This window comes from Otolemur garnettii, unplaced genomic scaffold, assembly GCF_000181295.1.
Source record: "Otolemur garnettii isolate 467f Iridium unplaced genomic scaffold, OtoGar3 scaffold00021, whole genome shotgun sequence".
Classification (NCBI taxonomy): Eukaryota; Metazoa; Chordata; class Mammalia; order Primates; family Galagidae; genus Otolemur; species Otolemur garnettii.
The window spans coordinates 18,864,014-18,875,203 of NW_003852416.1; the positions used below are offsets into that span (position 1 = coordinate 18,864,014).

At 40.2% G+C, this 11,190-nt stretch overlaps 1 protein-coding gene across 1 annotated transcript in view; it reads left to right on the top strand.

The window, feature by feature from the left end:
* MGEA5 (meningioma expressed antigen 5 (hyaluronidase)) overlaps positions 1-11,190 on the top strand; it is a 30,226-nt gene that overhangs the window by 10,797 nt on the left and 8,239 nt on the right. Inside the window, exons 4-10 of the mRNA XM_003787237.2 lie at positions 588-746; positions 2,637-3,250; positions 4,166-4,340; positions 7,752-7,837; positions 9,097-9,201; positions 10,495-10,580; positions 10,832-11,024. Coding sequence (XP_003787285.1) covers positions 588-746; positions 2,637-3,250; positions 4,166-4,340; positions 7,752-7,837; positions 9,097-9,201; positions 10,495-10,580; positions 10,832-11,024 — 1,418 coding nt within the window. The remainder of the gene's footprint in view (positions 1-587; positions 747-2,636; positions 3,251-4,165; positions 4,341-7,751; positions 7,838-9,096; positions 9,202-10,494; positions 10,581-10,831; positions 11,025-11,190) is intronic.

Below are 11,190 nucleotides of genomic sequence, written 5' to 3' on the forward strand. Positions count from 1 at the left end.
TGTCACAGCTCACAGCAACCTCAAACTCTTGGGCTTAAGCAATTCTCTTGCCTCAGCCTCCCAAGTAGCTGGGACTACAGGCGCCCACCACAATGCCCGGCTATTTTTTTGTTACAGTTGTCATTGTTGTTTGGCACATCTGGGCTGGATTAGAACCCGCCAGTTCTGGTGCATGTGGCTGGCACCTTAGCCACTTGAGCTACAGGCGCCAAGCCTATTGATTTTCTTTTCTTGTAACAAAGTTAAAAGCTCCTGAAGACTAGGGAATGTTTTCTTTATGGAAAACATGGTATCTTTAACTTTGCATTCCTGATAATTGGTACTCTGGACTTTATGAATGACTTTTCTGATGATTCTAAAATTAGTTATTATTTCAGTTGGGATTTTACATTTAGCAGTGCATTAAGGTGGCTATTCTAAATGAAAAGGTTTAGTGAAGGGTCATGTTTGTGTTTGAATTTTTGTTTATTCTAGTTCTTCTACTTTGCTTCTGGTTGTACTATAACAACGAGTTGCATTTATTTGTATCACTTGTTAGGAGGCTTTTGTAATGAAACAACTTTTTGCTTTATTCCCTTTTTTTGCAGCGGATAGTGAAGACAGTACTGTGTCGATCCAGATAAAGTTAGAAAATGAAGGCAGTGATGAAGATATTGAAACTGATGTACTCTATAGTCCACAGATGGCTCTAAAACTAGCTTTAACAGAATGGTTGCAGGAGTTTGGTGTACCTCATCAGTATAGCAGTAAGTTTGGGCATTTTTTGTAAGGGGGTTGGATCACATGGTTAAGTCAAAGTAAAGGACACTGCTGTGATGAGCCTTACCTTAAGCACTTTAACCAAAGCAAAATTAAATTGTTATTTATTTATTTTTTATTTTTTTGAGACAGAGTCTCACTATGTCACCTTTGGTAGAGCGCTGCAGTGTCACAGCTCACAGCAACCTCAAACTTCTTGGGCTCAAGCGATTCACTTGCCTCAGCCTCCTGAGTAGCTAGGACTACAGGTGCCCACCACAATACCTGGCTATTTTTTGTTATAGCAGGCCCTGGCTAGGTTTGAACCCACCAGCCTTAGTGCATGTGGTTGGTGCCCTAACCATTGCGCTACAGGTGCTGAGCCTAAAGTGAAATTAAATGAAATATAGGGAGCTAGAGAGTAAGGTTTTAAACATTTTACCTTTTGGTCTTCAGTAGATTTTATCTTGATAGAAGTCTAATAGGTCTTTAAAATATTTTTTTGGAAAAAATTGTGTTTTTTTTAGAGTCTCACTTTGTCACCCTTGGTAGAGTGCTGTGGTGTCACAGCTCACAGCAACCTCTAGCTCTTGGGCTCAGGTGATTCTCTTGCCTCAGCCTCCCAAGTAGCTGGGACTACAGGCGCCCTCCACAGTGCCTGGCTCTTGTTTTGTTGCAGTTTGGCTGGGGCAGGGTTTAAACCTGCCACCCTCAGTATATGGGGCCGGTGCCCTACTCACTGAGCCACGGGCACTGCCCTGTTTTCATTTTATTCTTTTTTTTGGGACAGTCTCATGTCACCCTTGTTAGAGTGCGGTGGTGTCACAGCTCACAGCAACCTCAAACTCTGGGCTTAAGCGATTCTCTTGCCTCAGCCTCCCAAGTAGCTAAGACTACAGGTGCCCGCCGCAACGCCTAGCTATTTTTTTATTGTAGTTGTCGTTTTAGCAGGCCCAGGCGTGTTCAAACCTGCCAGCCTCAGTGTATGTGGCTGACGCCCTAACCACTGAGCTTTGGGCACCAACCCATACATAAAAATTTGTTTTAAACATGGGGTCTCATTCTATTGAGACATAATGGACTGGAGGAGTGCAGTGGCATGATCATAGCTCACTATAGCCTAGAACTCCTGGGCCCAAGCAGTCCTCTCACCTGAGCCTCCTGAGAAGCTGTAAGTACAAGCACTCCCCACCACACCCAGCTAATTTTTTATTTTTTTGTAGAGATAGGGTCTCACTATATTGCCCAGGCTGGTTTTGAACTCTGGTCTCAAGAGATCCTTCTACCTCAGCCTCTCAAAGTGCTGGGATTGTAAGTGTGAACCACTGTGACTGAGGGGTTTGTTTGTTTGTTTGTTTTTGAGACAAATCTCACAGTGTCTCCCTGGCTAGAGTGTTCTGGCATCATAGCTCACAGCAGCCTCAAACTCTGGGCTCAGGCTATCCTCTTGCCTCAGCCTCCTGAGTAGCTGGGACTGCAGGCCATCATGCCTGGCTAATTTTTCTATTTTTAGTAGAGATGGGGTCTCACTCTTGGTAGGGCTGATCTCAACTTCTAAGCTCAGGCAGTACTGCCACTTCAGCCTCCCAGAGTACTAGGATTACAGGTATGAGCCACTGTGCCCAGCCTATGCCTTAAGTGTTTTTCAGTGTAAATATTCAGAAGAGAATGTAATAACAGATTGACATGTTAGGGATATTTATTACCTTTTTTGCCCTTCCCTTCTTCTTTCCTACTACCTCCCTGATAATTTAGAACAGTTTCATTTTTTTTAGGACTTAAATTATTTGGAGTCTCAAAATGAAGTTCCAATTTATAGGTGTGATAAAAACAGCATTTTTCTAAATCTAATTTATTCTCTAATTTTGATTATTTTTATGACTGTTTTATTTTTGTAGGTAGGCAAGTTGCACACAGTGGAGCTAAAGCAAGTGTAGTGGATGGGACTCCCCTAGTTGCAGCACCCTCTTTAAATGCCACAACAGTAGTAACAACAGTTTACCAGGACCCCATTATGAGCCAGGGAGCAGCCTTGAGTGGTGAGCCTACAGCTTTGACCAAGGAAGAAGAAAAGAAACAACCTGATGAAGAACCCATGGACATGGTAGTGGAAAAACAAGAAGAAACGGACCACAAGAATGACAATCAAATACTGAGTGAAATTGTGGAAGCTAAAATGGCAGAGGAATTGAAACCAATGGACACTGATAAAGAGAGCATAGCTGAATCAAAATCCCCAGAGATGTCTATGCAGGAAGATTGTATTAATGATATTGCACCTATGCAGACTGATGAACAGACAAACAAGGAGCAGTTTGTGCCAGGTCCAAATGAAAAGCCATTGTACACTGCAGAACCAGTCACTCTGGAGGATTTACAGTTACTTGCTGATCTGTTCTACCTTCCTTATGAACATGGACCCAAAGGAGCACAGATGTTACGGGAATTCCAGTGGCTTAGAGCAAATAGCAGTGTTGTCAGTGTCAACTGCAAAGGAAAAGACTCTGAAAAAGTGAGTGTGCTTAATTTATCTGATTCTTATAAAAATAAGAAAAAAAATTATCTGATTCTTTAGCCTGGATGGTTCCCATACTGATAATTTGTTCTTTAGTAAGTATACTAGTAACTGACAGAAAATTGACCACATTTTAAAATACATTTATTGGGGCAGTGCTTGTGGCTCAGTGGGTAGGGTGGCGGGTTCAAACGCGGCCAAACTGCAACAAAAAATAGCCAGGCATTGTGGCGGACACCTATAGTCCTAGCTACTCGGGAAGCTGAGACAAGAGAATCACCTAATCCCAGGATTTGGAGGTTGCTGTGAGCTGTGACTCCATAGCACCCTACCAAGGGCGATAAAGTGAGACTCTGTCTCAAAAAAAAAAATATGTTCTATTGGCTCTGCGCCTGTAGCATAGTAGTTACAGCACCAGCCACATGCACTGTGGCTGGCAGGTTCAAACCCAGTCTGGGCCAGCTAAACAACAGTGACAACTGCAATAAAAAAACTAGCTGACCATATGGCGGGCGCCTGTAGTCCCAGCTACTTGGGAGGCTGAGGCAAGAGAATCGCTTAAGCCCCAAGGGTTGGGGGTTGCTGTGAGCTGTGACGCCACAGCACTCTACCAAGGGTGACATAGTAAGACTCTGTCGCAAAAAAAAAAAAAAAAAAAGAATAAAATAGGTTTTATAAAGTGGATGTGGACTCTGTTGAGTCTGGTACATTCAGTTCCATAATTTGGCCTAATTTAGAATGATAGAAAGTCAATTTTGATTGTTTGAGGAATGTTTATCAGTTTGGGGAGACACAAAATGATGATAGGCTACAATAAATTGGCGCTACCTTATAAACAGCTTAATTTTTAACTATGTCTTCTATTTTGTTAAGCTTGCAGTTTTTTTGAGTCTTTTTGTTGATCCTCACTAGATTGAAGAATGGCGGTCACGAGCAGCGAAGTTTGAAGAGATGTGTGGACTAGTGATGGGAATGTTCACTCGGCTCTCCAATTGTGCCAACAGGACAATCCTTTATGACATGTACTCCTATGTTTGGGATATCAAGAGTATAATGTCTATGGTGAAGTCTTTTGTACAGTGGTTAGGTAGGTGCACCAGGAATAATCTCTTCTTATATATTGTCCCTTGGAAAAAAAAATTATCCCACAGGGAGAAAAACCTTTAGAGAATTGGCAGATTTCCAGAACTTTTTCAATTCTGTGCCTAGTTTTCTTTAAAAAGCAGGCATTGTTAAAGACTTGAAATACAAGTCTCAGTGATTACATGAGTAATTTTTCTCCCTTGGGCTAATTCAGTATAAATATCTTGAAAATATTTTAGTAAGTACTGACTTTAACTTGCGCTGACTGAATGCTTTCTGGATGGAACCCTGAATACCACTTTTACCCAATTTGGAGATGAGACACTGTGAAATGTGACTCTGTAAGCTTTTTGCTGCTTGCTGTGTTTTGATAACATTAATGCTGATTTTAACAGAACAATTGCTGAAATGATCTAAGGGGCCTGGCAAGAGGAAGCCATCCTCCCAGCCCTGTGCGCATGCGAGCTCTAGTGGATGGCTATTCTGGTGCTACTCAGTATTATTTCACAAGGCTTTTTCTTTATCCTTCTACCAAGTAATTGGTTTTACCTGGGGGTAGATATTGCATTCCCCTAAAAACTGTTTCATTAAATGGATATATGTCTTTGAAACTGAATTTTTTTTTTTTTTTTTAATTCTCAAACTTGGTAAAAGCACCAGCATGGCCAAGATTCTCCAGGGACCTCATTTCATTTCCAGGTTTTCAATCCAGCTGTAAGGAATATGTAATGGACTATATATAGCACACAGCAGGCAACAAGGCTGACTGACTTGTCATAGTATTCATAGTTGTCACAAATAACTATGATATGGGTTTCATGGTCTTGGTTATGAAATAGATTACTAAAACACTGTGAGCTTAGACTAATGAGTAGTAGTGAGAGTTCTCACTTTATACCTACATACGTTTGGGTTCTTAAATATTAAACAACAGTTTTCCTGTGACACACCTAATTAGTCTTAAAAGCAGAATCTGATTTTAATTTGAAAATTATAACTTTCTTTGGATATATATTGATATAGCCCAACAGGCACACATAGGAGAGAGAATTTTGACCCTCCTATTAAAAGGCTCCTAGGTACCTCTTGTGTAGGTAGGAGATATCTGCCCTTTGACTCAGGAGAAACTTCTAATTTGGTTGTTGGATGACAGCGTTTGTCTTCCAGGCTTCTGACCTGGAAGGTCAGGTAGTTATATTTAATCTTACAGGAATTTAAACTTTAAATTTCCAAGGCCCTGGTGGCACCTGTGGCTCAGTGAGTAGGGTGCTGGCTCCATATACCAAGGGTGGCGGGTTCGAACCCAGCCCCAGCCAAATTGCAACAACAAAAAAATAGCCAGGAATTGTGGCAGGCGTCCATAGTCCCAGCTACTTGGGAAACTGAGGCAAGAGAATTGTCTAAGCCCAAGAGCTAGAGGTTGCTGAGCTGTGATGCCATGGCACTCTACTGAGGGTGACAAAGTGAGACTCTGTCTCTAAAAAAAAATTTTCCAAGGCCCTTAGGAATTTTGAATCTGAAATCTAAATTATTGAATTAAAATAGTATCACTGACAACATTTGATGTTCAAGTTTGAATTCAAGAATCATTAAAAATTAAATTCTTATTTATATACAATATTGTTTCTTAGGTTTTATCTCTGTACTAAGCAATTATATGGGTAGCTTTCCCAAATGTATAGATAGCTTTTGTATAATCCCAAGGACAGAGAAGCTTAGAAATTTTATCTTGCCTTCCACATAGCTTTACAAGAGCTCACAACAGGGAGAGTATTTTCTTGGTTCTTTAGTAATTTCAGGGGGTGATTGATTAGAACCCTTCATTTTCCTCCTCTCTCCAATCCAGCTGGCATTCAGTCCTTTAAAGAATGTGGCTATGCAGTACTTTTGATTACTAACGACTTGTATTATCTTCTTCCCCATTGTGTACAGATGGGAGAATCCTCAGCACAAGTGTCTACTACTATTGGATGGACAGCGGCAGATGTTCACAGCGCGTCATGATTAATTAGCTTTAAATTGAAAGATTCTATCTGTGAGGTAGCTCAGGTAGATTCAAGGGCAGTAGGCATGAACTGAAGTCACGTTTGCGCAGCGACTGAGGCATTAACCATGTTTTCATTTACACAGCTCTTCGTACATGCAGCTTTTTATTGTAATAGTTGGAAGTGCTAGTTATGTTGTAGTCTCAAAGTGGGGGGTAGGGGAAATTGGCTGATCTTAAAGTTTAAGAGTTATAGTTTTTTCCTACAGTGTAAATTACACTGAGTTATGTATGGAATGGGGTACTTTCTATTCATAGTCTAAATTTTGACCCTATTTCATATTTATTTTACAAATATTACATTTTATGTTTAAAAAAATACCCCTACCCTAAAAAAGTGACAAACCCATATGTAATCTCTTAAAGGACCTCAATTATCAACAAAAATTAATTTGCTTTGGGACTGTCTGACTAGCACACTATATCTTGTACTGATGAGACTGTTAACTTGAACAGGAGGTAGAATGCTGTCTTCCAATGGAAAAGAACTATGTTGCGCTGCTTTATCTTGTCAGAAGACTAGGCAGACAGTTTTGGCCTCTAAACATTTTCCCTTAATAATCTCTTATTGTTAGCTGGCTTTATTGTCTATGAAGTTGGTTAAATGGTGACCTTAAAAACTGACCTCTTGACCTCAAAGCCTGCCGTTCCAACCACATATTAAGTGCATTGCAAAGATTATGATGGCTAATCAGAGGAGTCTGATGCTGTCATACTTTTAAGAAAAGTATGGATAAATTAGGAGCACCAGTTGGCTCTCCTTGGAGCTCCCGTTCTATCAGAGTGGTATGACTAACCACATCTGGATTTGGATTATCTTTGTCCAAATAAATAAAGTTATTCTCTCTTGTTTTGTCAACTTAATAACAATTTCTTTTATTCTGCTGGCTTTAGTTTTCTGACAAGATTAATCCCCCCCCCTCCCCTTTTCCCTTTCCTGTATCCTTCCTAAAAATGTAAAATGTGACTTCAGACAGGTTTAATTCCTTCATGGGCTGTGATAATAAAATGTCTCATTTATCATTCATTTCAGTTTATATAGTTACTGTAATTTCATGATAGAGCAAGCAACTTGCTTGATTTGTATAGCTGTATCCAGGGCAATGTGTAAACATGCAGATTTGGGACTGACTTTCCTTCCAATAATTGAAGAATAGAACTAATAACAATGATTATTAATTAACCTGAGTAAGGAATATGAGTATGCTATTATGAATTTTTAGAAGTAATTATTATCACAGCCTTGCCCTAAAACCCTGGATTATTGTTAGAGAGCTATTTCCACAAAGTGTTTGTTAGTTTGTTGGACATTTGAGACCTCAGGAAATCCCCTTTCTCGTAACGTTCTCCGCTTGGATCTGATCTCAACAGGGTGTCGTAGTCATTCTTCAGCACAGTTCTTAATTGGAGACCAAGAACCCTGGGCCTTTAGAGGTGGTCTAGCAGGAGAGTTCCAGGTATCAATATGAATTCACAACTGAATTGACATTTTCTTTGTTTTATGAGAAACCTTATGTTGCGCATCAGATGGCTGGAAGGATTGGTCTGCCGAAGGCTTTCTAGTCCCAAATTCAATTTAGTTACATAGCTGAATTTTAAATCAGATTTTCCTCCTCTTTCACAGTAATTTCTGAAGGAGATGCTGCCAATCCCCCCCGCGCCTGCGAAGCGCAGCGGCTCTAGGTATACACTTCACATTGTTTCTTTGCAGGTCGCACAGCATTTAAATCTGCGCCCGCAATGCACAATGCGCGCATGCTTGTCTACCAGTGGAAACTCCATGAGCAAAAATGATAATTATGCAAGTGAATGGTAAAGGTGGTTTTGGATATTCAGTTATTTTTATAAATATAATTTGTACTTAAAAGATAGCACATTAGTGAACTTCTTTTTTTTTTTTAGATAAAGTTTCACTCTGTCGCCCTCATAGAAAGCCATGGCATCATAGCTCACAGCAACCTCAAACTTTTGGGCTCAAGCTATCTTGCCTCAGCCTCCCAGGTAGCTGCAACTACAGGCATCTGCCACAATGCCTGGCTAATTTTAGAGATGGGATTCTTGCTCTTGCTCAGGCTGGTCTTCAACTTCTGAGCTCAAGCAGTCCACCCGCCTCAGCCTTCCACAGTACTAACATTATAGGCATGAGCCACTGCACCCGGCCTCATTAACGAACATTTGAATAAAATAATGAAGGTTCTTTGCTATTGGAATTTGTTCATGGACTTTCCAGGTGCTCTACTTTTCTCCCCCCAACAGGTGCTCTGCTGCGCACAGCAAACTGAAGCGCATTGCTTTGGGGATAAAGCGTCTCCTGGACAGATAACCCTCTTCAGACCAAACCTCTCCTCCTGACATTCTGTTCTGCCATCTTTTAGTAGAGAGATGGTATATATAAGATAGGTTTTTAAAAAATAAAAGATTTGTCATAATTGGAATAGGTTTGTTTTTATTTTGATTTTGGTTTTGGTTTTTACTGTAAATTTAAATCCCCGTTAATATGCTACTAAAGCTGTGTAAGTCAGTTTGGGTAATTTCTATTCAGAAGCACCCTCCCCCAGCAGAGGTGTTTATATTAGTAAAGCATAGTACATCCCTCTTCTTCAGGTCTGCCTGCAGAAGCCAGTTAATGTTAAGTTGGTAATCTGCAGTGCATACCCATTTAAAGTAATGGATGGCTACTCAACACTAATCCATCTCCTTTTTTTTCTTCCTACAGCGTTTGCTGCCAATTGATGGGGCAAATGATCTCTTTTTTCAACCACCCCCACTGACTCCTACCTCCAAAGTTTATACTATCAGACCATATTTTCCTAAAGATGAGGTAATTACCTATCTACTAATTTAATATATAGTTATGGTCTATACACTTAGAACTTAACGTTGAACTCACTGGCTAAAAGACTCTGTTCTGTAAATGATCTTTAAATGAAGAAAATTAAAACATTAACACAAGAGGGGGAAACAATAGAGAATTTGAGGAACAATCTAAGGAGTTTACTAATATCTTGGGTCAAATTCTTTAATTCTTGCCTTTAAAAAGTAAGATGAAGTCGAGTGCAGTGGCTCATGCTTGTAATCCTGGTATTTTGGGAGGTGAGAGAATCACTTGAGCCCAGTGGTTCCAGACCAGCCTGAGCAACAAGGCAAGATCCTGTGTCTCTGTTAAAAAATAGAAAAACTTAACCGGGTGTCATAGTGTGGGTCTGCAGTCCCAGCTATTAGGAAGAGTGAGACAGGAGGATCACTTGAGCCCAGCGGTTTGAGGTTGCAGAGAGCTTTATGATACCACTATGCTCTAGCCCGGGCATCAGAGGGAGATACTGTCTCAAAAATAAAAAGTCAGGGCTGGGGCTCGGTGCCTGTAGTTCAGCAGCTAGGGCGCCAGCCATATACACTGGAGCTGGCAGATTTGAATCCAGCCCGGGCCTGCCAAACAACAATGACAACTACAACCAAAAATTGGCTGGGCGTTGTGGCAGGTGCCTGTAGTTCTAGCTACTTGGGTAGGCTGAGGCAAGAGAATCAGTTAAGCCTAAGAGTTTGAGGTTGTTGTGAGCTTTGATAGTCATAGCGCTCTACTGAGGGTGATGTAGTGAGATTCCATCTCAAAGAAAAGTCAGATGAAATGTATTCAGAATTGAAATTACAAAACAGTTAAGGGTCTAAATGATGTTATTGTCCTTAATTTCCAATACAGTGTATTATGTAATTTTCAGTTGTGAAATACCTACAGACTGTTGACAGCTACAGAGGAAACTGCCCAGTTTAAAGACAGTAACAAGTTTAAAACATTTTTTAAAAGTATTCTTAACATATAAGAAGTCATTGAGAGACTGTCAGCCTCAAAATTTGCTGGCCTTGGAATGTACAACTTATTACCAAAAGGCATCCCATACAAAACAACTGTCAGTGTTTACTAAAGCCTTGCTATTTTCTCTTAGTTTTACAAATCTAACTCAATGAATACATACTTATTTAACAAAGCAAGAGATGGTATTTCTGACAGGCCTGGCATTTTGTTACTTCCTCTCTAGACTGACATATCAACCATATTATTGTTAGAGTCTGCTCCTGTTTTTCCGTGATATGTTGCTTAACCAGATTATATTTTCAGGCTTCCGTGTACAAGATTTGCAGAGAAATGTATGACGATGGAGTGGGTTTACCTTTTCAAAGTCAGCCTGACCTTATTGGAGACAAGTATGTAATGAATATTTGGATTTGGGAGTAGAAATTTCATGGCCAGGTTTATCAGATTAAGAGGAGGTGATGCCTGGAAGTAAATTTAGTTTTAGTAAAATTTGAATTTAATATGTGTGCATTTCTCATTTCTTACATCAAATATAGCTTGTGTAAGTTGTCATTCAAGTACATCGGGCCTTTTATAACTGAATTGTAAATTTTTGTTAGTAACTTGTTAGCTTACTGCTGGCCTCTTTCCTTCTGTGCAGGTTAGTAGGGGGGCTACTTTCTCTGAGCCTGGATTACTGCTTTGTCCTAGAAGATGAAGATGGCATATGTGGGTATGCCCTGGGCACTGTAGATGTGACACCCTTTATTAAGAAATGTAAAATTTCCTGGATTCCCTTCATGCAGGAAAAGTATACCAAGCCAAACGGTGACAAAGAACTCTCTGAAGCTGAGGTAATATACAGGTTAAAAATTACACTATGATAATGGTCATATTTTGTTCTGTTTTTTAAATGACCTACTTATTAAAGTAGAAAAGTAAGCAGATGGGCTCGGCGCCTATAGCTCAACCGGCTAAGGCGCCAGCCACGTACACCTAAGGTGGCAGGTTCGAATCCCC